The sequence below is a fragment of the Diceros bicornis genome, chromosome 13 (genome assembly GCF_020826845.1).
Source record: "Diceros bicornis minor isolate mBicDic1 chromosome 13, mDicBic1.mat.cur, whole genome shotgun sequence".
NCBI lineage: Eukaryota > Metazoa > Chordata > Mammalia > Perissodactyla > Rhinocerotidae > Diceros > Diceros bicornis.
The window spans coordinates 6,605,360-6,633,095 of NC_080752.1; the positions used below are offsets into that span (position 1 = coordinate 6,605,360).

General features: G+C 45.0%; 2 protein-coding genes across 7 annotated transcripts in view; both read left to right on the forward strand.

Moving 5' to 3' along the window:
- KDM4A (lysine demethylase 4A) overlaps nt 1-4,355 on the forward strand; it is a 42,223-nt gene extending 37,868 nt beyond the window's left edge. For all 3 annotated transcript variants that reach the window (XM_058552164.1, XM_058552163.1, XM_058552165.1), the window contains exons 20-22: nt 3,140-3,259; nt 3,538-3,630; nt 3,761-4,355. In XM_058552164.1, coding sequence (XP_058408147.1) covers nt 3,140-3,259; nt 3,538-3,630; nt 3,761-3,901 — 354 coding nt within the window. In that variant the 3' untranslated portion in view covers nt 3,902-4,355. The remainder of the gene's footprint in view (nt 1-3,139; nt 3,260-3,537; nt 3,631-3,760) is intronic.
- A 2,916-nt stretch (nt 4,356-7,271) lies between these two features.
- The window catches only part of ST3GAL3 (ST3 beta-galactoside alpha-2,3-sialyltransferase 3), a 223,639-nt gene continuing 203,174 nt past the window's right edge, over nt 7,272-27,736 (forward strand). For 2 of the 4 annotated variants that reach the window (XM_058552166.1, XM_058552167.1), the window contains exon 1: nt 7,272-7,347. The gene's annotated coding sequence lies outside the window, so the exon portion shown is untranslated. The remainder of the gene's footprint in view (nt 7,348-27,736) is intronic. The other 2 variants (XM_058552169.1, XM_058552168.1) reach the window with 2 other exon arrangements.

The window sequence follows — 27,736 nt, forward strand, 5'->3', positions numbered from 1 at the left end:
GGAGGCCCTGCCTACACCCAATCCTAGGTTTTCTGGCCCAGTACTCAGGACTTAGTTCAGGTTTCCCCTTCCCCGCCCCCCACCGGCTTTTCACATGTTAGACTAAGCACCAAGGTAGTAGCATGAAGCTACTTCATCCGCTAACAAATCAAATCAGGTATTTCCCATGTTTGTACCACATTAGCAACATAGTTGCTAAAAGCACATTCATTAGTTGTAAGGTAGACTTAGATCGCAGTAAAGATGATGTCAGTAGTATTCATGGCAGTAGAATAGCTATGATTTATTAAGCTCTTCCAGTATAGCAGGCACCATGCTAAGTGCTTAACGTCAGGTATCTCTGTCACTTCTCTTACTAACTCTGAGAAGTAGGGGGTATTATCTCTAACTTATTTCTAGAACAATGATCTCAAGACTCTTCTAGAAGTTACTGAGGACCCCAAAGAGCTTGTGTTTTTGTGGGTTATGTCTGTCAATATTTACTCTATTAGAAATTTAAGGCCGGCCCCGTGGCTTAGCGGTTAAGTGCGCGCGCTCCGCTACTGGCGGCCTGGGTTTGGATCCCAGGCGCGCACCGACGCACGGCTTCTCCGGCCATGCTGAGGAGGCGTCCCACATACAGCAACTAGAAGGATGTGCAGCTATGACATACAACTATCTACTGGGGCTTTGGGGAGAAAAAGGGGGAAAAAAAGGAGGAGGATTGGCAATAGATGTTAGCTCAGGGCCAGTCTTCCTCAGCAAAAAGAGGAGGATTGGCATGGATGTTAGCTCAGGGCTTCCTCGCAAAAAAAAAAAAAATTTCAGTTTAAATTTCTTTTTTTTTATTTGAAATAATCCATTTTTTTATGGAAAAAACTTTTCATTTTAAATTTTATTTATTTTCCCCCCAAAGCCCCAGTAGATAGTTGTATGTCATAGCTGCACATGCTTCTAGTTGCTGTATGTGGGACGCAGCCCCAGCATGGCCGGAGAAGCGGTGGGTCGGTGCGCGCCTGGGATCCGAACCCGGGCCGCCAGCAGCGGAGCGCGCGCACTTAACCACTAAGCCACAGGGCGGGCCCCCACTTTTCATTTTAAAACAAAAAATATTAGTGGGAAGAATGCCATTTTTCTACGATTTCCAAGTCTCTTTAATGGTACATACTCATTCAGTCTGTTGCAATATATTGTTTGGTTAAAGTATATGAAGAAAATTCAGCCTCACACAGATATGTGATTAGAAAAGGGAGGAGTATTTTAATAGCCTTTCAGATAATTGTGGTTTTTCTTATTTGATACTACACCAAAAGTCAACAAGTGATATTTTCTTAAAAGTTAGTTGCGGTGTAGAATCTGAAAGCAGATCAGTCAACTTTGCATACTCTGTTACGTTAAAATCTACTGGTCTGTCTTGCATTGAGAATGGATCGTCCACCTGTGCATGATTTTGTAACATCATACATATTGGTGCAATGGGCTATGCAGATCTTCCAAATGTTGTTAAATTTTATTATATAATATCAAAAAATTACATTCATTCATATCACTAATCTCAGATTAAATTTTGGGAAGCTTCAAGCTCATAGTGGTGATATAACTTTGCTGAAATGCTAATTTTATCTTGAAAGCTTAGATTTTATTATTGGCAGTACTGTCAGTTATTTCCCTTGAAGTGACAGGGTCACTTCATTCCTTTTCAAGATGTCGGCCAGTACCCAAGTTTAAATAACCATAGTTTGTCTGTCAGTCATTTTTTCAAATAAAGCTGGTATTCCATGAAAAAAGCAGCTACTTCAGCTCACAACTCAAACATTGACACGGTGCTTTTCCTCTAGACAACCACCATACTTCAGTATGCAGCAAAAGTGTCTTTTGAGTACTTACATATGTTCTCAAGGATGAAGGTTTAACAAAATTAATAATTTTTCCTGCATCAAAGGGCATTGTTATGTGAAACCAGGTTTTTTTTCTTTTTTCTTTTTCCCCCTAAATTATGAATGCACAGTGGTGAAGAATGCTATAACAACTAGTAGAGCTTACGGCCACTGCCTTGATTAGTGCTGAGGTGTCAGCAGCTTCACCTGTTATAGGTTTTACACCATCACTGCAAATGTCAACACAGTGAAAGAGGCTCGTCACGTTTTAATATTACTATGAAAATAGTCACAGCCTCACATGCTCCCTACCAGCGACTCGGGAACTCCCCTGAAGTTTACGGACCACACTTTGAGAACCACTGTTAGAGGAGGTGAAATTGAATCTCAGAAATTAAGTGATTTATCAAGGATCGCATGTTTGGTTAGTTACAGCTTCCACCTCGGATTTTTTTTTGGCTGTACTGTCTGCTTAATTGTTGAGTTCCTGCACAATATAGTTATTGAGTACCTACTCAATAATGGATTGGCAACATGGTATAGAACCATTTTAATCAGTCAGTGAATTGACAGTATGGAACCCTTCTAACTCTTGTCATTAGTGGGATTATAAGAGCAGTTGTGAATATCCACATCCTTTTTTGCCCCTGCCCTACCTCATGTGTACTTTTTAGGCCATGTCCCCAAGGACCTTCTCCCAGGTCTGCCCATCAGACCTTCCAGCCAACATGCTCATACACCGACCCCCCCCCCCCCCCCCACTTACCCAAGCCCTCTGCTGGGAATGCAGTGAGGACTCCACTTACCCTTAGGGTAACCCCTTCTGGAAGGAGTAAAAGTTCTCAAGTTTCTTGCCAAGTCCCATGGTAGGTGATCTTTTCTTTTCTTACCTTTCCTGTTAAGAATACATTCTTAAAATAGATGAGGACAGTTCTAGTATTTCTTCATGGCAGAGCCCTGTCCCCTGTCCTTAGACAGACAGTTAAAGGAATGTGAGAAGGACTCTTGACCCTGGCACTTGTCTTCTCTGTTTATTTAGTTTACTAAGTTTACCATGGCTACTCTTTTCTGTCACCTAGAAGCAGCAGGAGGCAGAGATGTGGGGTAGACTTTGACTTAGCAGGCAGGTCTTTAACTATGGTGTCTTTCAGCCCAGGGAGAGCCTGCCTTGCTTGGATGTCTGAGCAGGAATTTGTCCTGGTTCATTCTTCCTTGAGGTAAATGGTGGTTACCACTCTGCTTAGGTGGACCTTCCTTTCACTTCTCTCTTACTGTTCCCTCAGAGTCAGGACTGTCTCCAGTTGGGTCCTCCTGCTGAAGGGGAAGTGGTCCAAGTGAGATGGACAGACGGCCAAGTCTATGGAGCCAAGTTCGTGGCCTCCCACCCCATCCAGATGTATCAGGTAGCCAAAGGTTTTTGCTGGGGCTTGGGGTACTAGACGAATTCAGTGTTTCCTCTTGGGTCCCAGGCAAGTCTTTTCTTGGGAGAGCTACGGGGTCAGTAACCCTTTCAGAGCTAGGGGCTGCCCTGTGTCCAGTCTTCTGGGTATGGCCTCAGACATGGCAGTCCTTACTTCAGTGTTCTAATCCTTCCTGTGACTGCAGTAAATTGCCACTGTGTGTGGTGGACAAGGGAGAGAGTCAGGGATATCTTAGCCAAAGGCCTTTATTTCCTTGGTAGGTGGAGTTTGAGGATGGCTCACAGCTTGTGGTTAAGAGGGATGATGTGTACACGCTGGATGAAGAGCTTCCCAAGAGAGTCAAGTCTAGACTGGTGAGTGTGTTTTCTGTGTGCCCTGGCTTCCTGTCTGGGAGGGAGGAACAAGGCTGGGATGTGTCCCTTTGGTTTTTTCTGGGGGTGGTTGGCCACACAGTGCTCACTTGGCTTGCCTATTCTTCTGTAGTCGGTAGCCTCAGACATGCGCTTCAACGAGATTTTCACGGAGAAAGAAGTTAAGCAGGAAAAGAAACGGCAGCGAGTTATCAACTCAAGATACCGGGAAGATTACATCGAGCCTGCACTATACCGGGCCATCATGGAGTAGGTGCTTCCAGGGACCAAGAGATTCCTAGCCACCAAGGCGAGAGCACTCTGGGGTTCCACAGCACAGCAGACACTTGGAACTCTGAAGTCTCTGAAAATGAAGTTGTAAAATGAACGAGAATGAAATAGCCAACCCCGTCATCTTCTCACCCCACCCTCATCGCATTCCGCTGTAGTGAAAGGACAAGCCGTTCTTGGACACAAGGCAGCACCGCTGATCTCCCTGCTGAGGGGCTGAGCACTGGAATGCTGTGGCTGCATTGGCCCCAGTTCATAATGGGGTCGCCTGTGCTGGCTGGGCTGGTGGCCCTGTTCCTGGCCTAGGACTTAGCGTCCTAACGATCACCTGCACCAACTAGGCAGAGGTGCTGGTGCTTTCCCTCTCCCCCCTTTTGTATTTATGTGTGTGCGTGTGCGTGTGCGTATGTATGTTTGGTCTGGACCAGCTTCTGCCAGCCCCTGGCCTTTACTCTCTTCTTTGCCTGTCCGGAAAAGAAAATGTGAAATTCTGCCCTCAGCTGAGCTGAGTAAGGGCCCCTGGGGGTTGGCTGGAGATGGGTGTGGCATCTGTCTGTCCCTGGAACTGCCTCAAGGGAGTGCTGGCAAAGCTGCAGTATTGAGATGCTAAGGAGTGAGTTCTGTCCTCTCTTGAGGGGGAACATGGGTGTGTGCCCATATCACTCTAGGCACAGAGCCCCTGTGGCCCAGTGTTAGAGGGTGTGAGTGGGGAATATGCCGAGGGGGATCTTAATCATGGAAGCAGGCAGGGCCTGGTGGGTGATTCTGTCAACAGAAAATTACAATCATGCAGGGGCTGGGAGGGTTAAGATGAACTGGGGCCACTGAAGGCCAGGGGCAGGTTTAAAGATGCACCTGGTCTGGGGATGGGAGGGAGCTGATTTGGGAGGGAGGGTGGGACTGGAGGGCAACACTGAAGGGGTTAAACAGGTTTTTGCTCCTCTTGAATTTGTTTGCCTGGGCCCAGGATTGGAGGGCTTCACACCTATACCCTGTGTATACAAGAATCAGATTTCTAATACTTGCCCGTTTTTTGTTACATATGAACGCTATAAACCAAATTATTTTGAAAACCGGTGCATCACCTTGTCCTTAGCAATAAAAAGTGTTGAGCAGAGGATTGGCTGTGTCTGCCCCCAGGAGCCCGAGTGGCCCAGGGTCAGGCCGAGGGCATATCTTGAGCCGTAGGCTCTGGAGCAGGGCCATGTATTTTAAGAAGACTCAGTAAGGCAAGATCTAGGAAGCCATCCTAAAGAGATGGGTTCCTTGTCCAGTTCTCGTCCTGTGGCTCTGTATTAGGCCAAGCATGCGGGGGTATGGGGGGCAGAGGCACCTCTGGCCACAAGCACCTCTTTTTGCTTTCCCTGCCTTAGCGATGGGAAGGAGGAGGTACTAGAGGAAGGAGCAGACCACTTGAGCGCCTGTAGAGCTGAGTTTGATCTCACTCCTGTCCCACTTGATTGTTGGCACTGGAGTGGTCTGAGTTCATGCCACCATCTGTGTTCCATATAAATTGTGGAACCAGCTTGAAAGGAGGGAATACATTTTAGGTGCTTGAAGAGCAAGGGACTTGACCCCCAGTGATATCCCAGTCCTGAAGCTGCTCTAGGCTGCCCGTGTTGGTGAGAAGCTCCCCAGGAGGAAGACCCAGTCCCTTTCCTGGTGGGTTCCTGAGGTCCAGATGGACAAGGATAGAGCAGCAGCAGGGCAGGAGGGGCCAGTGAATAGGTGCAGGACTTGGGCACAGCAGAGCTGCTCCAGCTGGCCCTTGGACGGCCAGGCACTTGGTTTCTTGGCCCTCTCTAAGGTTTGGGTCAGCTCAGCAACTCAGTTCTTTGTGTCCTGGGACTTGGGAGGTGGCTGCTACCTGGCGTCTGATTGAGGGGGAAGGGAGGAGCAGCATGTTTCAAAGATATTTTCTATGCCAGCTCCCTCCTGGGGCCAAGAACAGGAGCTTGACTTGTTTGTCCAGCACCCACGGATTCCCAGGGGAGACTGGGCGAGCCTGGCCTAATGGACTCGTGAGCCCTGGAAGCACACATCTTTGGAGGGAAGGAACACTTCCCCAGACCTCCCTACCTCTCACTGACCCCACCTGCTGAAGGACCTGCAGGGCTGGGGTTCCTGGTCCAACCCCAGCAGAGTTCTCACTCAACAGCTGACTGTTTTGCTAGAAACTCCGCACTTTTTATTTTGGTCAATATAACCCTAGGGAAACACAAGTTTAAAGAGGTGATGACACTTTCTCAAATCACGCAGAACAGGCCGTTCTCCCTCCCTGCCTGCCAGTGCAGTCAGGCCCAGGCCTCTGAGGACTGACTCCGGGGAAGCCCGCCAGCCTGTCTGATGCAGGCTCCTCCCACAAGCCTTCCGGCCCGGGCACACTGCCCTCCTTGAGTTAGGAGGCGTCTTCAGGTTGGCAACCAAGGCTCGCAGCCTGGCAGTTACTCCTCCCTTCCGTTAATCTCATAGGAGGAATTCCGTTTTAAATTGTGCCGCAGGCGAATGCCCGGGCCCGGCTGCGGAAATGAGGGAGTAGGGAAGAAGAGAGCTGGGACCTCCGGAGCTGCAAAGACGGGACGCGGAGGAGTGGTCCCGTGCCAGGACTAAGCATTTTCTGCGAGGCTCTGGAGTTGGTAATACAGAAGAGCAGCCAGGGACTCCCGTCTCCCCTTACCCTACAGGATTGGGCAGGGTCGCCCAGCCCGTGGCGGTTCCAAGCCTTGGGACTCGGGGCGGACTGGCGGCGCTCAGCCTGGCTCCGGGCGGATGCCTGCGTCCCTGGCGTGGAATGACCGTGGCCACCCCGCCCCCCGCCCGGGCGAGGAAACAGGCTCTGGAGGGGCTGGGTCATCCCGGCGGACCGCAAGCCCTGTGGCCGTCAGACGTCGAGTTTCCCAACGTGCGCCCTCGGGCATGAGGCTGGGGGAAGATGCCTCCAGGCAGCAGACGCGCTCCGGAGAGCCGAGGCGAGGACACTGCGCCGAACCTACAGGCCCGACCCGCTCGATCGGCGACCAGCCCCGCACCGTCCGCAGCTCCAGAGCTCGCGGGCGGGCCGGGAAACTCGGGGTGCCCGTGCCTATTGGGCCGCTCTGGGCTTGCGCCCGCCCGCTGCCTGCAGCGCCGCTCTGCACTGGTCGGCCCGGCGCCCCGCCCGGCTTCCGCGCGCCGATTGGCCGCGGGGGCCTGATCCCCCGCGAGGGCGCCGAGGCGGAGCTCCGGATTGGTGGTCCCGCCGTTCCCGGGTCGCGCCGCGCGCTCCGCCCGCCGCTGCGTCCCCACTATGGCGGCGCCCATGCAGCCCACCGCGTTGTGGGCGCCCGCCGGGGTACCCCGCGGCTGCCGCCGTCACCTGCGCCGTCGCCTCCGCCTTGCCGCCCGCGTGGGGCTGGGCGCCGCTGCCCCGCTGCCGCCCTCTCCGCTGCGGTAAGGGCCCGTCCTGCGCGCGTCGGGGCGCGGCCACCTCCGCGGCTAACGGCGGCCGCGCCGCGCCGCCCCTCCCCTCCCTTCCCCCGCCGCTGCGGTCCCCGGGTCCGGGCGGGGCGCGGAGCCCGCGCGCTCGTGCTGGGGAAGCTTCCTTAGCGTCGGGGCACGGCCCAGCCGTCTCCGAGTGATGAAGTCCGACTCGGACTGGGGGCTCGGGATGGGAGCCCGGCCCCTGGACGACCTCGTCTGGGCAGGAGCTGCCCGGCTTGGGGGAGAGGACGGCTGTGCCTGGCCGAGCGGTCTGAGGTCACCTGCGTGCGAGAGCCCGCAGCGCTGCGCACCTTGGCGCAGAGGAAGGATGTGGTCAGGCGGGCCTCCGCTGTGGGAAGGGGAAGGAAAAGTCAGGCAAAGCCTGAGCGGGAATCAGCAGCGTTCGGGTAGCGGTTGTCATTGCTTACTGCCCTACCCGCAGCCAGATGTTCCGGGGGCCCGAGTCAGTTTGATTGACAAAGTACGCTTCTCCTGCTGCTTTTCCTTCTGGCTCGTCTCCCCGTTGTTTACTCGGTGAACTTGCTTGCAAGAGGAGGTGTCTTAGTGATGAGAGCAGGTTTGGTTAGGATGGTGTCCCACGAATATTTTGGATTCCTTTTCACAGCGGTGCCCATTTTTATGATTCCTCAATCAACCTCATTTCTGTTTGTGTTCTCTCGCATGTGAAGAAGGAGTGAAACGTGTGAACTGAATCACTGTAATTAATTGAGAGAAGGACCAATGATGGCAACTGTTATTTTGTAAGAAAATACATGGTTCTCTGTGGGTATAGTTTGAATTATCTATACTATAGCTAGCTGAACGTGAAGGTGGGAAAAAGCACTTACGATGTTCCTAGAAGTAAAATAGTCCTTATGGAAAATTAGGTTATTTCCAAGTCAGAGTCACCTTGGAGTGATGATCATTGAACTATTTGTTATACCTTCAAGTTTTTTGTTGTTAGTTCATGGACTTGTACAGCAGAGCGGAACCCTGCCCGGTCTTCTTACCCCATCCTCTCGTCTTCCCCCAGTGTGTCAGACAATGCTCTGCTGCTGTTCGCAGGGTTTTCATGGCCAATTTTTTCAGAAGTGGGTGGCCAGGTCCTTCTTCCTCGTCTCTCTTAGTCTGGAAGCTCCACTAAAACCTGTCCACCATGGGTGACCCCGCTGGTATTTGAAATACCGGTGGCATAGCTTTCAGTAGCACAGCAACGTGCAGCCGCCACAGTACGACAACCGACAGACAGGTTGTGTGGTTCCCTGACTGGGAAAGGAACCCCAGCCCACAGCAGTGAAAGCACCAAATCTTAACCACTGGACCACCAGGGCTGGCTATACCTTCAAGTCAAAAGAATTAAAAGGAAGCTGGCACAAAAATTTATGAGCAAATGATATTTTCAAGTAATCTCTTAAGGCAGTGCAGCTCCTAAGATTAAAGATTCTTAACTCAGGAATATTTTGAAGTATTAAGTGATGAGTCTCCCCATTTCACATGTCTAAATGTCTAATAAGAGTAAATTATTACTGAGGAAATAAGATGTGCATATTTTTAGAGACTGATTGACTTCGGATTGTCAATAAAGTATCTATTGAGTACATATTGTGTGCAAGGCTGTGTGACTATAGGGAACTCAAGACCCGTGATGTATGCGACTTGTTGTGATGGGCCTGTGAGAGAGTTGTGGGAAGAACGGGCACGCAGGGAAATAACTAACGATGTGGTCTCTAGAATTCCAAGACAGTAGATACTATGAGAATTGGGGCAGAAGAGAAGTGCTTGTGTTTGAGGAGGGTTTCACAGGGGAGCTGAGGCTTGAGTTGAGCCCTGAATGGGCAGGCCTGGTGGATGAAGAGGCTGAGGAGTGAGGAAATGAGGAAGCAAGGATGGCAGACGCGCGCTTTCCAGGACACTCGCCCTGGAACCTCGGGGTGGCTCCAGGGGTTCTTGTTGGAAAAAGTGGAGGGAAGGTTGTACAAAGAGGTAGGTCGATGGCATCAAATCAAGAAGTCACTTCGTCCCAGGTGGAGCAAAGGATAAGTAAGTAATAGTATCTGCTTCAGATGGAGCTGGAGCTAGCCCGTAGAAGAATACACAGTAACACTTGGTTTACCCTTGTCCCTTTTCTGATTAACCTCGGCTGTTTGGAATAACAGTCTTCTCAGCTACCAGGATCTCACCTCAAGATTCATTCTTGCCTTCTGTCTTTCCTCTCCCTGTGTTCAGTGGGTTGCCAGGTCTTGTCAACACTATCTCCACACTACTTCTGGCATCTGCTTCTTTCCGTTTCTACTGTCACCACACTGATTTGGGGCCATTGATACCATTCCCTTGAATTACTACAGAAATCCCCCAACAATTTTTTCTTTCCTCCCATCTACCCTGTGTACTGCCATCACTTCCAGGTATCTCACTTCCCCAGCCAAGACTTTTTTTTTTTGTGGTGAGCAAGATTAGCCCTGAGCTAACATCTGTTGCCAGTCCTCCTCGTCTGGCTGAGGAAGATTGGCCCTGAGCTAACATCTGTGCCCATCTGCCTCTATCTTATGTGGGATGCTGCCACAGCATGGCTTGACAAATGGTCTGTGCCTAGTATCCGAACCTGCGAACCGCGGGCTGCCAAAGCAGAGCACATGAACTTAACCACTACGCCACCGGGCCGGGCCCCCCCAACCCCAAGCCAAGACTTTTGATGGCTCCTCACTGAATTAAGTACAGACCAGCCTGGCTGGGGCAGTATGGGTAAACTCATTTCTTGCCATTCCCTTAGATTTTATCGTATTTTTCAGGTCAGTGGAACTATTTGCTCTTTGTGCTTTGCTGTTTGTGCTCCATATCTTTGCTCATAGTGCTTTTTCTATCTTAAATAACCCCCTTGAATCTCTAATTGTTGGTTCTTAGCCATGTTCTGTTTCATATGGAACTTCCTTCGTGAAACTTCTCTGCACTTTCCTCCCTATCTAGATGGGATTTGTCTCTCCTTTAAACCATTATAACACTAGAGTCTGCCTTTTTGCCACAATACCCAACTTGAGACTGAAGCTTTTTCAAGACGTGGACTGTCTTCTTCATCATCTAGCACAGTGTTTTGCACGTACTAGATATAAGGCAAATATATTTTATATTGAACATAGCTTTGAACCAGGATGGATGCCAAGAAAATTCTTTGTGCAACCAAAATGTTCATCAGAAAATCTGTAAATAAAGTTACTTACATGAGAGAATTCCTTACTGAGAGGTCTGGTATGTTGGTCTGGATAGCTCGGATTAGGCTACATTAACAAAAGCCCTCAAGGCTTCAGTAGCTTAACAGAACACAAGTTGACTTCTCATTCATGCCATGTGTCCAGCATGAGTATACAGGGAACTCTCCTCCTCACAGTGACTCAGGGACTCAGGCTGATGGAAAGTCCATCTTAACATAGTGTTTCCATGATCATTTTGATCAAGTGAAAGACATTGGTCAAGGGACACTGGCTGTTAAAGTTTCTGTCCCAAAGTGGCACATGTCATTCTCACTCAACATTTCGTTGGCTAAAGCAGGTCACATGGCTATGCCTAACTTTAAAGAAGGGCAGGGAATTGCCATGTTAGCATGTGCCTGGAAAGCAGAGAGGCAGAAATAATTGGTTGCCAGCACTGATGACTCCTACATCTTCTGTGAGTGTCACCGCCCATAGAGGATTAGAGGTAGCCAAATCAGACGGGCTGCTAGAGACAGGCATATTGACAGTAGCAAGAAATAATAGCTCTGACTCTGCCTCGGATGGGGGTGGATTGGAAAGTCAGAACTCCATTACAAGCAGTGTAATAGCTCACATGCCAAGGCTGCTGATACCAGAGCAATCTGTTATATCCTGGTTGTAGCACAGTCATTCCTAAGGGCATCACTGTTTTACAGCACCCTCAGTAAGGAACACAGGAATGGTCCTGAGGCATCCCCCAAAAAGTTAAATTATATTCAAAATGTTCAATTTAAGAAGCCAGGAAGCGTTTAATAACTTGAGGTACATTTTCACTCAAATGGTTAAAATAAAAAGGAATCTTAGTTCAACCTTATTGGTTTAATTGAGGTTATCAAACTTTGGTATTTGGGGAGGAGATTTCACTTTATACCAAGAATAGAAACATCAGGTGCTGGTTGGAGCCCTGGTTCAGGGGACAGAAGATCGGAGTTTACATCTTGGCTTTGCCACTAACGAATTGTCTGCCGTTGAGCAAGTGTCTTATTCTTGAGCCTGGGTTTCCTCATCGGTGAAATGCACAGGGCAGTTATGAGGGTTAAATGAGTTAGTTTATGTAAAGTGCTTTGCACAGTACCTGGTTCATAGTGAGCACTCATGATCGTGATCAGCAGCAGCAGCAGGATTTGAAGAAACATTGAGAAATCAGGTAAGGAAACCCTAAGGATGTAGGTAGAAGGATTCCCCCAGATTTTCCTACGTTTTTTCCCTTTCCTGGATAGCATTCCTGCCACACCTTTCTTATCTTCACATTTATCGTATTTTATTTTACTTAAATATGTACAGTCTGTGTCTCCCACTAGACGAGGTGCTCTAGTCATCCCATGAGTATTTACTGACCATGAGCTCTGTGCCAGGCTCTGTGCCAGGTCATGGCATTATAAATATGAAAGGTATGTCCCTGGCCTCAAAGAGCCTGCAGTCTGCTAGGACCAGAAGCCAGTAAACCCGCAGTTAGAATACATTATGACAAGGGCTGTGTTTGAGGGTCTTGTGAGATCTCCTAAAAGGGGACCTGATGTCACACTGAGAATATAAATAGTGGTTTTCCAGAAGAGTTCACACCTAATTTAAGTATTGAAGAATCACTAGTTATTAGCTGGATGGATGTGGGTTTAAAAGGCTTTTCAAACAGGAAACAATATGTGCAGTGGCCTAGAAACACGAGAGAGTGTGGCTATATCCTGAAGACGCTTGAATGGCAGGAGAAGAGGGTATGTTTGGGGAGTGCGTGGAGGCTGCAAAAGTCAGATTGTGAAGGCTTTGTGAGTTCAGGAGTTAAAGCTTTATCCTGCAGATGGGTAGGAGCCACTGAAGGATTCAAAGGTGGGAAATGACTTTCTCAGCTTTGCCTTTTAGGAGGATGACTGCGTGTGGAAGAGGCAGAGTAGCGAATATCCTATTTCCCTGACATGGGAAGTTCTGAGGTTTGCAGCCATAGTACCGTGCCGGCTATACCGGAGTCACAAAACATTTATGTCTGAGGAGAGATGAGAATGAGATGAGACTGGAGGGAAGGATACCGGTTAGGCTGTTGTAGTAACATGAGGGACATGTCCATGTCCTTCCTCGGGGTAGAGGAGAGGACCATACACAAGAGCAGACCAGGATTTCAGTTGTGGCTTCACCAGTTTCTGCCGTGTGACCTTGGGAAGGCTTCAGAACCTCTTGTGTCTTCTTGGTTTTCAAATTTGTAAAATGGGGGTAAAAGTCCCTAGCTTGCAAGGTTGCTTTGAGGATTCGAGCAAATAGACGTAGAAGGCCTGGTCCTATGCTATTAGCTACATAAAGGACCTCTTAAAATAAAAATAATAGTTTTAGGATTCCTAATGTTTCGTATATTACCTGATTCATGGTAGGTGATCATTAGCCTTAAATCCCATAACCTAGAGATAACCACTGCCAACATTGTGGTTTTGTTTATAGTCTTAAGTGATTGGCGATGCTGGTCTGGGAGTGTGAGGCGTGAAGGAATTAGTCTAAGATCAAGACAGGAGAGTTGATATGAGTATCATACCAACTTGAAACATTCTTTAAATGCCAACAAATTATATATGGCTATTCAGCTGTTCTCAGCCCTCACTCCGCAGTGACACACGCACGTGTGCATACACGCTTGCCGCTGATACTGTTACAATGTGCTCAAGGCGCAGGCTGCTAAAATGTATGTGCTTTTCCTTCACTCTGTCATCGCTGTTGTTGACTGCTTCCCCCTGAAATTTTGCTCCTCCTCAGTCTTCTGAACATGTTTTTAAAGATGATAATGGGGGTTTAATTCAAATTTGTTCTCTATGGTTCCTCCGTGATTATCCTGGCTGGCAGGAGTTCCTCCCCTCTGAACTCCTGTACGACTTAATTTGTGTTATTCTGATTAAATGTCATCTATGCCCTTGTCTTATTGTCTATATGTCAGTAAATTTCCCTTTTCTTTGATGTCAGTTTTTCTTACAAAATAATGGAAAGATGGCATGTTTGTGTATTTTTAACATGACATAAAAACCCATTGAAACTTTTTGTTTGAAATATGTCAGACAGGCGCTGGCCCGGTGGCGTAGTGGTTAAGTTTGTGCACTCTGCTTAGGCGGCCCAGGGTTCACAGATTCGGATCCCAGGTGCGGACCGACGCACCGCTCATCAAGGCATACTGTGGTAGCATCCCACATAGAAAATAGAGGCGGATGGGCACAGATCCTTAGCTGAAGGCCACTCTTCCTCAGCAAGAAGAGGAATATTGGCAACAGACCTTAGCTCAGGGCCAGTCTTCCTCACTAACAAAAAAAAAAAAAGAAAGAAATATGTCAGGTTAGAAAATTCTGTTACTAATTTTTTAAAGTATATAGCAGTGGGCCGGCCCCGTGGCTTAGCGGTTAAGTGCGCGCGCTCCGCTGCTGGCGGCCCGGGTTCGGATCCCGGGCGCGCACCGACGCACTGCTTCTCCAGCAATGCTGAGGCCGCGTCCCACACACAGCAACTAGAAGGATGTGCAGCTATGACGTACAACTATCTACTGGGGCTTTGGGGGAAAAAATAAAATTAAAAAAAAAAAATTTAGGGCCGGCCCCGTGGCTCAGCGGTTAAGTGCACGTGCTCCGCTGCTGGCGGCCTGGGTTCGGATCCCGGGCGCACACGGACGCACAGCTTCTCTGGCCATGCTGAGGCCGCGTCCCACATACAGCAACTAGAAGGATGTGCAGCTATGACATACAACAATCTGCTGGGGCTTTGGGGGGAAAAATAAATAAATAAAATCTTTAAAAAAAAAAATTTAAAGTATATAGCAGTGATTCTCAGACTTTTTGGTCTCAGGGCCCCTTTATAAGTTTGAAAATTAGTGAAGATCCCAAAGAACTTCCATCTTGGTGAGTTTTGTCTGTTGATATTTAACATATTAAAAATTACTGAGAAAATTTTAAATCACAAGACGCACATTCCATTAGCCTTGAGGACGATGGTGTCATCACATGTCATCATATGTTGTACAGCCTCTGGAAAACTGCTGGACCCTTGTGAGAGAATGAGAGTGAACAAGGCAAATAATGTCTGAGAGTTATTGTGAAAATGGTTTTAAACTCATGGATCCACTGAAAGGGTCTTGGAGACCCCTAAGGGTCCTTGGACCACAGTTTGAGAACTGCTGCATACAGATATGAGAGTTTTTGTAAGTGACACTTTCAAATATTTTTGACAACAAAATAAGGATGGAAACACTGCCAAACGTCTGTTTTCCAAATGCACTCAACAGTTTCTTTTACAAAAGAACTAGTTTCCAGCTTTCAAGACATCTCCTTTACCTTGAAAGGACAGATGTGCATATTTTTGGAATATCTGCTAGATACCTACTGCTAACAGACATTTGTCATAAAAAAAAGGTCAGCAAACTTGAGACACTAGTATTTTTGTGAAAGAAAAATATACAAGTTCTAGAAATCTTATACATACTTGGCCAGATGATAACCAGAGAACTTTGAAGTATGAGAGTTTCATGGTTACTCACCATCTGATTGTCAAGTTTAGTTATGATCCTGTTTAAAAGATCCAATTTTTCTGAGGTTAACTCCATTGATGTTATTTTGTAATGCATAATTTGCAGTGCATCACTAAGTGAATGAATAAGTGATAACACCACTGCTCCCCCATGCTGTGGAACTTGCACACTTCTGGAGGATTCTTCCTGAACTTCGTGTGCCACAAGACATCTGACATAGGGATTGAATGAGAAGACCAGTGTCAGTTGAAATTATCAGAAAAGTTTACAAATAGGAGTTGTGGTATTTTTTTTTTTTTGATACTTTGGTGAATCATTTTGAATACCATTTGAGATGTACATCTTCTTTTTGAAGGGAAATGGCCTGGGCTCTTACATTAGCCTCTTCTTGTTCTTGGCCTAGCCTTCTCCAGGCTGTCCTCCATATTGCTGTACAGGTGATCTTTCTAAAATACAGATCTGACTATGTCATTTCTCTACTTAATCCCTTCAGTAGTTCTCCGTTGCCAATGTGATAAACTTCAGACTCTTTAGCATGGCATCTAAGGCCTCTCCTATCCTTTTACTGTTTCAACTTCTTCACTGAAGCTTTTCCTGTATCTCGTAGACAGTTATTAATTTCCACCATCTCATGATATCTGTACCTGTTTATACTTGCCCTGCGTGCATCACATTGCTCTTGAGTGCAGGGGCCACACTGTGGTCCTCCTGCTTTTACTCGGGTGTGTAATAATTGCTTATGCCTGGACTGATAAGATGGCATAGCTTCCAGTATAGTCCAGCATAGTTATTCTGGGATATTATATTTCTTTCCTTGCTTATTTTTTTTAGATACGGGCAGATAAACAATGTGGAACTACTACATAGGCCTCAGACATTTAAAGTCTCAGAGAAATAATAGCAGTGAAAAGGAACATTTATCTCATATTTTCTAATGACATATTTTACTCATAGAAGAACAGAACAATATGATGATACCCATCGCTAAATCTTAATATGCCATATTGCTTCAGTTTTTGTTTTTGTTTTTTCAAAGAAATAGACCATTACGTTTCCCACAAATGCCTCCTATGTATTTTTCCCATCTCCTCCCTCTTTCACCAGAGAAAACAGTATCTTGAATTTAAAGTCTTTTTATTCCCATACATGTTTTATACTTCTGCTGCCTATTGTGTGTCCATATACCATACGTAGCAGGGGTCGGCAGACTGGCCAGCTGGTTTTATTGGAACACAGCCACGCCCATGTTTAAGTATTATTATTGACCGCTCTCATGCTCCAGTTTTCTGTTTCCAGTTTTCTAGATGTATTGCCATCTCCCAGCTACCTTCCTTGTATCTCAGTTGGCCCAGGTGAAGGAAGTTCATCTTATCAAACATTCCAGTTGAATTTTCTCAAGACTGATTGCATTCAGCATTTTTAATCTTCCACATAGAAGTAACCTTTTCCAAATAAAAAATTATGTTTGGAACCTTGTCCTCCAAACACCATTAGAACAAATAAGCAAAATCCCAATAAAACCAAACCTTAATAGCTCCTATTCAGAAAGGTTTTTCTTTTTCTGATAGAAACAAAGATGAACTAAAACATACAAAACTGCAAGTTTTGTTCCCTTGGATTTTTACCCCCGTCCCCTAGGCTTTTTCTCAGCCAGTTCTTTTTTTTTTTTTAATTAATTTATTTATTTATCTATTTTTCCCCCAAAGCCCCAGTAGATAGTTGTATGTCACAGTTGCACATCCTTCTAGTTGCTGTATGTAGGACACGGCCTCAGCATGGCCAGAGAAGCGGTGCACCAGTGCGCGCCCGGGATCCGAACCCGGGCCGCCAGCAGCGGAGCGCGTGCACTTAACCTCTAAGCCACAGGGCCGGCTCTTCTCAGCTACTTCTAAAGGAGGCATCTGACCAGGGACAAAATACTTTTCAGCTTTCCTCTTCTGTCTTCTCTTTTTAAAACCTTGGCAGATATCTTTTTTTTTTTTTTTTTTATGTGAGGAACATCAGCCCTGAGCTAACATCCGTGCCAATCTTCCTCCACTTTATGTGGGACGCCGCCACAGCATGGCCTGACAAGCAGTGTGTCGGTGTGCGCCCAGGATCCAAACCCGGGCCGCCAGCAGCGGAGTGCGTGCACTTAACCACTATGCCACGGGGCTGGCCCAAACCTTGGTAGATATCTAATTTCTACTTTGAAAGTCACTAACTGCCACGTTACAGGAGTCTGGGTCCAGTCAGGAGAGAGAAACCGCGTGGTACTTTGTGCAGGTAAAGTTTAATGTAAGAATTATTAACTGTAACAGGGAATTAGAATAACATGAGATTAGCTAATAAGAGGTAAAGAAATAAGCATGTGGAAAGATGCTCAACATCATTAGCCATTGGGGGAATGCAAAGCAAAACCACGAGATACTTGCCTTGAGCCCAGCTCTCTCTAATTCTCCATTTTTGCATATCTTTTTTGTTCCATTTGCTCAGTTCATATCCAGTAGGATGACTTTAATCAAAAAGACAGATAGGGCCGGCCCTGTGGCTTAGCAGTTAAGTGCGCGCGCTCCACTACTGGCGGCCTGGGTTCGGATCCTGGGCGCGCACCGATGCACTGCTTCTCCGGCCGTGCTGAGGTGCATCCCACATACAGCAACTAGAAGGATGTGCAGCTATGACATACAGCTATCTACTGGGGCTTTGGGGAAGAGAAAAAGGAGGAGGATTGGCAATAGATGTTAGCTCAGAGCCGGTCTTCCTCAGCAAAAAGAGGATTAGCACGGATGTTAGCTCAGGGGTAAAAAAAAAAAAAAGATAATAACAAGTGATGGCACAGGTGTGGAGAAATCAGAACTCACATACAGTGCTGGTGGGAATGTAAAGTAGTACAGCTGCTTTGGAAGATAGTCTGGTGTTTCCTCAAACAGTTAAACATAGAGTTACCATATGACACAGGTATATTTCACTCCTAGGTATACACCCAAGTCCATTCCTAGATATATACCCAAAAGAAATTAAAACTTATGTCCATAAAAAACTTGTACATGAATGTTCAGAGCAGCATTATTCAGACCAAATGTGGAAAAAACCCAACGTCCATCAACTGACAAATAGATAAATAAAATGTGGTGTGTTCATATAATGGAATGTTATTTGGCAATAAAAAGAAATGAAGAATGCTACAACATGCTTGGACCTTGAAAATATTATGCTAAGTGAAAGAAGCCTGTTACGAAGGACCACGTTGTATGATTCCGTTTATATGAAATGTCTATAGACATTTGCCTCTTCTATAGAATGGAAAGTAGATTAGTGATTGCTTAGGGCTAGGAGAATGGGAGGTTTGAGGGAGGGTGACAGATGTGGAGTGTTAGGTATCGTTTGGGGGTAATGGAAATGTTCTAAAATTGATTGTGGTGATGTTTGCACAACTCTGTGAAAATGCTAAAAGCCACTGAAATGTATACTTTGGGTGAATTGTATGGTATGTGAATGATATCTCAATAAAGCTGTTAAAACGAAGTAAAGAGGGGAAGTGATGTCAGCATCATAGTGGAATGAGTTGTTCCCTTTGTCTCTCCCCTCTAAGTGATAACCAGTAGGACATCCACTGACCAACAAAGGACTCTCTGCACAGCACAGCAGAACTCCTGAGAGATCCATACATCTATACATCTGAAGGTGGGTGGACTGGACCTCCTGGAGACAGTGGAACCAGGGGAGCAGTGGTGGCAGCTGCCAACACCAGAGGTTTCAGGATCTGCAGCCGTGCCTGTGACCAGAGGCCCCAGGAACTGTGATGACACCTGCAAATGGAGGCCCCAGGAACCCAGGCAGCCCATGCTCCTAGAGGCGTCGGGAACCACTGCCAGGCCCGTGACCAGAGGCTCTGGGAACTGCGCCGATACCTGTGACCCCACCCCTTCCCTGTCCCCTGGTGGCGGAGCCTTAGACCCCAGCGCTCCCAGCAGCGGGGGGCTGCATCCAAGACACCAGTATCCCCGGCAGCAGTAGCAGTGCCCATGACCTGAGGTTCCAGGAATTGAGCTGGCACCCTAGACCAGAGGCTGCAGGAACTGCAGCGGTCTAGCGAGTCAGCCCCTCCCCCTCCCCCAGCACTGATGGGTGCCACCCACAACCTGAGGCTGCAGGAACTGCAGCGGTGCCCACAACCCAGCCCTCTTCCTCTCCCTAGTGGTGATGCCTTTGATACTGGAGCTTCCAGCAGCGGGGGCTGCATACGAGACCCCGGGCCCCGGGCAGTGGCAGCGGTGCCCGTGACCTGAGGTAACAGGAACCACACCAGTGCCTGAGGCCAGAGGCTTCACAGGAGCCCTGGCAGGACTCATGACCCGGGTACCCCTCCCCTGTGGTTGTGGTGGTGTTGCCCATGACCTTGGCCCATCTGGCAGTGGCGGTGACACCAGTGAACCCAGCACCTCTGGCAGCGGCAGTGCCAACACCCCCAGAAAAACCAGGAACAGCAGCGCAGGAGGCACATGTGGCAGGAGTGCCTGAGCCCATGGAGAGCCCACAGAGAGCCAGGTATCAGTGACAGCAGAGCCCACGACCCCAGTCCCCCCCAGCTACAGTAGCACCCACAACTTTGGCCCCCCACCTGTAGCAGTGGCACCTGCAGACCCAGCAAACCTGGATGTGGCAGAGGTGCCCATGACCCCAGCTCCCACTCCCCACAGTGGGGGAGCCAGGTGACCACGGAAGTAACAGAGGTGCTCCCCAGCCCTGTGACTGGTGGTGACACCTGTGACTGCAGTGACTTCATAAGCAGCAAGGCGCCAGCAGCCTTGGAGGCACAAATAGCACAGGAAGGGCACTGATGACACCTCTAGCAGAGGCAGTGGAGGGTGGAAAGTACAGGCTCTTAAATACAACCAGAAGCTGCTCAGAATCAAAGTAAGCAAAGCTTTATCCAAATAAGAAAAGTGTTTGCTACCACAAATGCACTGGCAGAGGAACAACTCATTAAGTGCCATGAAGAACCAAAGTAAAACAGTAGCACAGAAAGAAAGTGACAATTCTCCAGAAACCAAACTTGAAGTCACAGAAGATTGTGATCCAACTGACAAAGAATTCAAAATAGCTGTCATAAAGAAACTCATTGAGTTAACAAGAAACGCAGAAAGACAGTTCAATGAACTCAGGAATAAAATTAATGAACAGGAGTTCTTCACCAAGGACATTGAAACCCTAAAAAAAAAACAAACAGAAATTCTGGAGCTGAAGAACACAATAAATGAGATGAAGCATAAAGTAGAAAGCATTGGAAATAGAGCAGACGATCTGAAAGACAGAATTAGTGAACTTGAAGATAGAAATCTGGAAATGATTCAGGTAGAAGAGGAGAGAAAACTAAGATTTAAAAAAAATGAAGTAGCTCTATGAGAACTATCTGACTCCATTAGAAAAGGAAACAAAAGGATAATGGGTATCCGAGAAGGAAAAGAGAGGGAGAAGGGAGCAGAGAGCTTATTTAGAGAAATAATAGCTGAGAACTTCCCAAACCTGAGGAAGGAACTGGATATACAAGTACATGAAGCTAATAGAACTCCTAATTATTTCACTGCAAAAAGACCTTATCCAAGGCACATTATATTAAAACTGTCAAAAGTCAATGGCCAAGAAAGAATATTAAGGGCAGCCAGAGAGCAGAAAATGATAACCTACAAAAGAACCCCCATTAGGCTATCAGCGAATTTCTCAACAGAAGCTCTACAGGCTAGAGAAGGATGTATTCAAAATATTGAAAGATAAAAACTATCAGCCAAGAATACTCTATCCAGCAAAGTTATCTTTCAAATGTGAAGGAGAAATAAAGGCTTTCCCAGACAAACAAAAGCTGAAGGGGTTCATTACCGCTAGACCTGCCTTATAGGACATCTTGAAAAGAGCTCTCCTACCTGAAACAAAAAGACAAAGGTATACAAAGCTTTACAAAGGTGATTGACAGATAGAATCAGAAAATTGCAACTCTATACCAGAATGGGTTGGTAAACACTTAATTATAACATAAAGGATAAAGGGAAAGAAACATTAAAAGTAACTATAACTACTTCAGTTTGGTAACAAACTCACAGTACAAAAAGCCATAATTTATAACGAAAAAAACATAGAAGGGGAAGAGGAAAAGGACGGAACCTGCATAGGCTAATTAAGATGCTATCCGCAGAAAAACGACTGTCTTATCTATGAGATCTTTTATACAAACCTCATGGTAACCACAAAACAAAAATTCAGCAGTCACAAAACATAAAAAAAAGAGGAAACTGAGAAAGACATCACAGGAAACCACCAAACTAAAATGGCAGGCAGAAACACAAGGAAAAAGAAACAATGGAAATATAGAACAACCAGAAAACAAAAGATAAAATGGAAATATTAAGCTCTCAAATATCAATAATCACCCTAAATGTAAAGGGATTGAATTCACCAATCAAAAGACACAGAGTGGCTGGATGGATTAAAAAACAAGACCCAACAATATGCTGCCTCCAGGAGACTTGTCTCAGCTTGGCTCAGAGTGAAGGGATGGAAGATGATACTGCAAGCAAATGGCAGTCAAAAGAAAGTGAATATAGCCATACTTATATCAGACAATAGATTTCAAGCCAAAAAAAGATAACAAGACAAAGATGGACATTATATAATGATAAAGGGGACAGTCCACCAAGAAGACATAACATTTATTAATATATATGCACCTAACAAAGGAGCATCAAAGTATATAAAGCAACTATTAACAGACCTAAAGGGACAAATTGACAGCAACACAATAATAGTAGGGGACTTGAACACCCCACTTACATCAATGGATATATCATCCAGACAGAGTCAACAAGGAAACAGTGGCCTTAAATGAAACACTAGACCAGATGGACTTAATGGATTTATAGAGAACATTCCATCCAAAAGCAGCAGAATACACATTCTTCTCAAGTGCACATGGAACATTCTCAAAGATAGACCATACGTTGGGAAACAGACAAGTCTCAATAAATTTAAGAAGATTTAAATCAAATTCGGGCTGGCCCGGTGGTGCAGCGGTTAAGTGCGTGCACTCCACTTCAGCGGCCCGGGGTTTGCAGGTTCGGATCACGGGCACGCATTGACACACCGCTTGTCAAGCCAAGCTGTGGCTTGGACGCTGTGGCGGCATCCCATGTAAAGTAGAGGAAGATGGGCACGGATGTTAGCCCAGGGCCAGTCTGCCTCAGCAAAAAAGAGGAGGATTGGCATTGAATATTAGCTCAGGGATTATCTTTCTCACCAAAAAAAAAAAAAAGACGAAATCAAATCAAGCATCGTTTCTGACTACAATGGTATGAAACCAGAAATCAACTACAAGAAGAAAGCTGGAAAAGTCGCAAATAGGTGGACACTAAACAACGAACTACTGAAAAACTATTGGATCAATGAAGAAATCAAAGGAGAAATAAAATAATACCTGGAGACAAATGAAAATGAAAACACAACATACCAAAATCTATGGGGCAAAGCAAAAGTGGTACTAAGAAGGAAGTTCATAGCACTACAGGCCTACCTTGAGAAACAAAAAAATCTTAAATAATCTAACACTACACCAAAAAAACTAGAAAAAGAAGAACAAACCAAGCCCAAAGTCAGTAGAAGGAAGGAAATAATAAAAATAAGAGTGGAAATAAAATAGAGACTGAAAAGATCAATTAAACTAAGGGCTGGGTCTTTGAAAAGATCAATTAAACTAAGGGCTGGGTCTTTGAAAAGATAAAATTGACAAACCCTTAGCCAGACTCACTAAAAAAAAAGATAGAGAAGGCTCGAATAAATAAAATCAGAAATGAAAGAGGAGAAATCACAATGGATACCACAGAAATACAAAGGATTATAGGAGAATACTATGAAAAGCTGCACGCCAACAAATTGGATAACCTAGAGGAAATGGATAAATTGTCAGAATCATACAACCTCCCAAAACTAAATCAAGAAGAAATAGAGAATCAGAATAGACCAGTCACTAGTAAAGAGATTGAAACAGTAATTAAAAACCTCCGCCAAAATAGAAGTCCAAACCAGACGGCTTCTCTGGTGAATTCTACCAAACATTCAAATATTTAATACCTGTCCTTTTCAAACTTCCAAAAAATTGAAGACGAGAGGACGCTTCCCAACTCATTTTACAAGACCAACATCACTCTGATACGAAACCAGACAAGGACACCACAAAAAAGGAAAAATTACAGGCTAATATCGCTGATGAACATAGATGCAAAAATCCTCAACAAAATATTAGCAATTGGTTACAACAATACATTAAAAGGAACACACACCACGATCAAGTGGGATTTATTGCAGGGATGCAGGGATAGTTCAACATCTACAACTCAATCACTGTGATAACACCACATTAACAAAATGAGGAATAAAAATCACGTGGTCATCTCTGTAGATACAGAGAAAGCATTTGACAAGATTCAACATCCATTTATGATAAAAACTCAATAAAATGGGTATAGAAGGAAAGTACCTCAACATGATAAAGCCATATATGATAAACCCACAGCTAACATTGTACTCAACAGGGAAAAACTGAAAGCCATTCCTCTGAGAACAGGAACAAGACAAGGGTGCCCACTCTCACCACTCTCATTCAACATAGTATTGGAAGTCCTAGCCAGAGTGATTAGGCAAGAAAAAGAAATAAATGGTATCCAAATTGGAAAGGAAGAAGTAAAACTGTTACTATTTGCAGATGACATGATTTTATATATAGAAAACCCCAAAGAATCTACCAAAAAAAAAACCTATTAGAAATAATTAACAAATACAGTAAAGTTGCAGGGTACAAAATCAACAGAAAAATCAGTTGCATTTCTGTGCTCCAAGAACAAACTAGCAGAAAGAGATATCAAGAATACAATTCCATTTACAATTGCAACAAAATGAATAAAATGCCTAGGAATAAATTTAACCAAGGAGGTGAAAGATATGTACAGTGAAAACTATAAGACATTATTGGAAGAAATTGAAGAAGATATGAAGATGTGGAAAGATATTCTGTACTCACGGATTGGAAGAATAGACGTAGTTAAAATGTCCATATTACCTAAAGCAGTCTACAGATTCAGTGCAATCTCTATCAGAATCCCAATGACATTTTTCATGGAAATAGAACAAAGAATCCTAAAATTTACATGGAACAACAGAAGACTCCGAATAGCCAAAGCAATGTTGCGAAAAAAGAACAAAGCTGCAGGCATCACACTCCCTGACTTCAAAATATACTACAAAGCTATAGTAATCAAAACAGCATGGTATTGGCCGAAAAACAGACACGCAGATCAATGGAACAGAATTGAGAGCCCAGAAATAAACCCACACATCTATGGACTGCTAATTTTCAACATAGGAGCTAAGAACATAGAATGGAGAAAAGAAAGTCTCTTCAATAAATGATACTGGGAAAACTGGACAGCCACATATAAAAGAATGAAAGTAGATCATTATCTTATACCATACACAAAAATTAACTCAAAATGGATTAAAGACTGGAATGTAAGATCTGAAACCATAAAATTCTTAGAAGAAAACATAGGTAGTGTGCTCTATGACGTCAGTCTTAGTAGTACCTTTTGAATATCATGTCTCCTCAGGCAAGGGAAACAAAAGAAAAAATAAACAAATGAGACTACATCAGACAAAAGCTTCTGCACAGCAAAGGTGAAACCATCAACAAAATAAAAAGACAACCTACCAACTGGGAGAAGATATTTGCAAATCATATATCTGATAAGGGGTTAATATCCAAAATATATGAAGAACTCATACATCTCAGCAACGACAAAAAACAAACAACCTAATGAAAAGATGGGCAGAGGATCTGAACAGACATTTTTCCAAAGAAGATGTACAGATGGCCATTAGGCACATGAAAAGATATTCATCATCACTAATTAATAGGGAAATGCAAATCAAAATACAAATGAGATATCATCTCACACTATCAGCATGGCTATTAAAAAGGCAAGAAATAATGAGTGTTGGAGAGGATGTGGAGGAAAGGGAACCCTCATACACTGCTGTTGGGAATGTAAATTGATGCAACTGCTATGGAAAACAGTATAGAGATTCCTCAAAAAATTAAAAATAGAACACCATGTGATCCAGCTATTCCACTTCTGGGTGTTTATCCAAAGAACGTGAAAACACTAATTCAAAAAGATGTGTGCACCCCTATGTTCACTGCAGCATTATTCACAATAGCCAAGACTTGGAAGCAATCTAAGTTCCCGTCAACAAATGAATGGATAAAGATGATGTGGTACACACACAGACACACACACACACACACACACACACACAATGGAATACTAAGCCATCAAAAAAGATGAAATATTGCCATTTGTGACAATGTGGATGGACCCTGAGGATATTATGCTAAGCAAAATACATCAGACAGAGAAAGACAGTTATTGCATGATTTTACTCATATGTGGAAGATAAACACACAAACACACACATTGATACAGAGAACAGATTGGTGGTTACCGGAAGGGAAGGGTGTGGGGAGGGCAAGAAGGGTTGGCACGTGTGTGTGGTGCTAGACGGTAACTAGACTTTTGGTGATGAACACAAGACAGTCTATACAGAAGCTGAAATGTAATGATGTACACCTGAAATTTATATAATGTTATAAACCAATGTTACCTGAATAAAAAAATCTTTTTTAAAAGGAGTAAAGAGAACTCTAAAGAATATAGAAATAGCAGATATAAGGAGTAGCTGCTACCCCAGGGCTGAGATGGAGTGCTCATTGAAGGGCTCCCCCAACCTATCCCACTCCTGCCACAGGCTGAGATCCAGACTGTGGTGTAGTGGACATGACCATGGCTCACTGGATTGCAGATGAGTCACTGTGATGCTGCATGGTAGAATTTGCTGGAAACCTGCCCTCTAGGGTGCTGGAGGAAGCTGTTTACAGAGGTGTCTCGCCAGAAGCACTCTACTCCAAAACTGCCCAAGAGAGGTGCTCAGGGAAGCTGTTGGCTGCTGCTCATTGCTGACTGCTGGGCACTGCAAAAACCATGTGTACTACAGAAGCCTACGAGGAGGATGACACTGGAGCACTCTGGAATCCAGAAGCAAACCCCTTTCCTCCTGCAGTGGCTCTCCAGCACCTTCTACTGACAAAGCTTGACATCTTGCCAACTGGCAAAAGAAAAATATTTAAAGGGCCCAGATCTGTTTTCACAGAGCAAGCAAATGGGATGAATTTGGAGCTGAGAGGCCATAAATCTATAACTCACGCAGTGGGTAATCTGGACCTGAGCATGCCCTTAGCTTTTTAAATCCCTTTGGAGATCTTCAGGTTATCCTTGCCACTTTGGCTGTTGTGGTCTGGAGAAGCCAGGACACTGTATCTTTGGGTCAACTTGCCCTCAGCCCAGCTCTCTCTAATTATCCATTTTTGCATATCTCTTTTTTGTTCCATTTGCTTGGTTGTCTTTTGCAGACATCAGTTATGCTTATGCTGGATCTCCTGTGACTGCTATTGCTAAGTGTTCTTGTTTTGTTGTCTGGGTTTGTTTTGGTAATCCTTTTAAACTTTTTGTTCTTTCTTATTTTATCTTGCTCATTTTTTATCAGTCATGGCCTTCATGACTTTTATTGTATTTTCAGCAGTGTCCACTTTGTTCTCTTTCATTGAGACTTTTGATTTTGTGATGGTGTTATTTTTCTTTCACTTAGTTTCTGAGTGCTAATTTTATTTTATTTAAAAATTTTTGTTTTACTGTTTTTTTCCCTGAGTGCTCCCTTTAATTTTTGCTCTTAGTTAGCTCTTGTTTTATAGAGCCATTTGGGAGAGGGTGGTGTGGGAAGAATCTTTGTTAATGATCTTTATCTGTTCTGTGGCAAAATTTTTTCTGTTGTGTGGTCTTCACTTCCACATGCTTCCCCCACCCTGCCCCGTTTCTTTCTTTCGCTTTTGTTGCGGTATCTTTGTTTAGATCCTGTGCTGGTTCCTTTTTATTATTGTTCTGATATACTGTGTTGCCTCTTCACGTGAAAAAAGTTATATGACTGAAGCCAGATCATTTGGATTTGAATCTTGGCTCTGCTGTTTACTAGCTCTATGATCTTAAACAAGATAATTTAATCTCTCTGTGCCTCAGTTTCTTCTCTATGTAATGGGAATGATAACCTCATGGGATTACAGTTATGCACCAGATAACGACATTTCAGTCAAGGACAGACTGCATATATGACGGTGGTCCCATAAGATTAGTACCATATAACCTAGGCTATACCTCTAGGTTTGTGCAAGTGCACTCTGTGATGCTTGCACAACAACAGAATCACCTAACGACGCGTTTCTCAGAACATATCCCCTGTTAAGTGATGCATGACTGTACTGAGAAGATCAGTGAGTTCAATTGTACAAAGCTCTTAGAACTATGGTTGCTCCACAGTAAGTGCTGTATGAATATTAGCAATATTAATTATTTTCTCCCTCACTTGCAATTAGAAAATGCACAATTCTTCTGCATAGAATAATTGAATATATTGCATATTAATTAACTTACTTAAATCTGCTTAGTCATGCATAAAGTCTGACTAGGAGGTGTGCATTCAGCAAAAAATATCTTGAAAA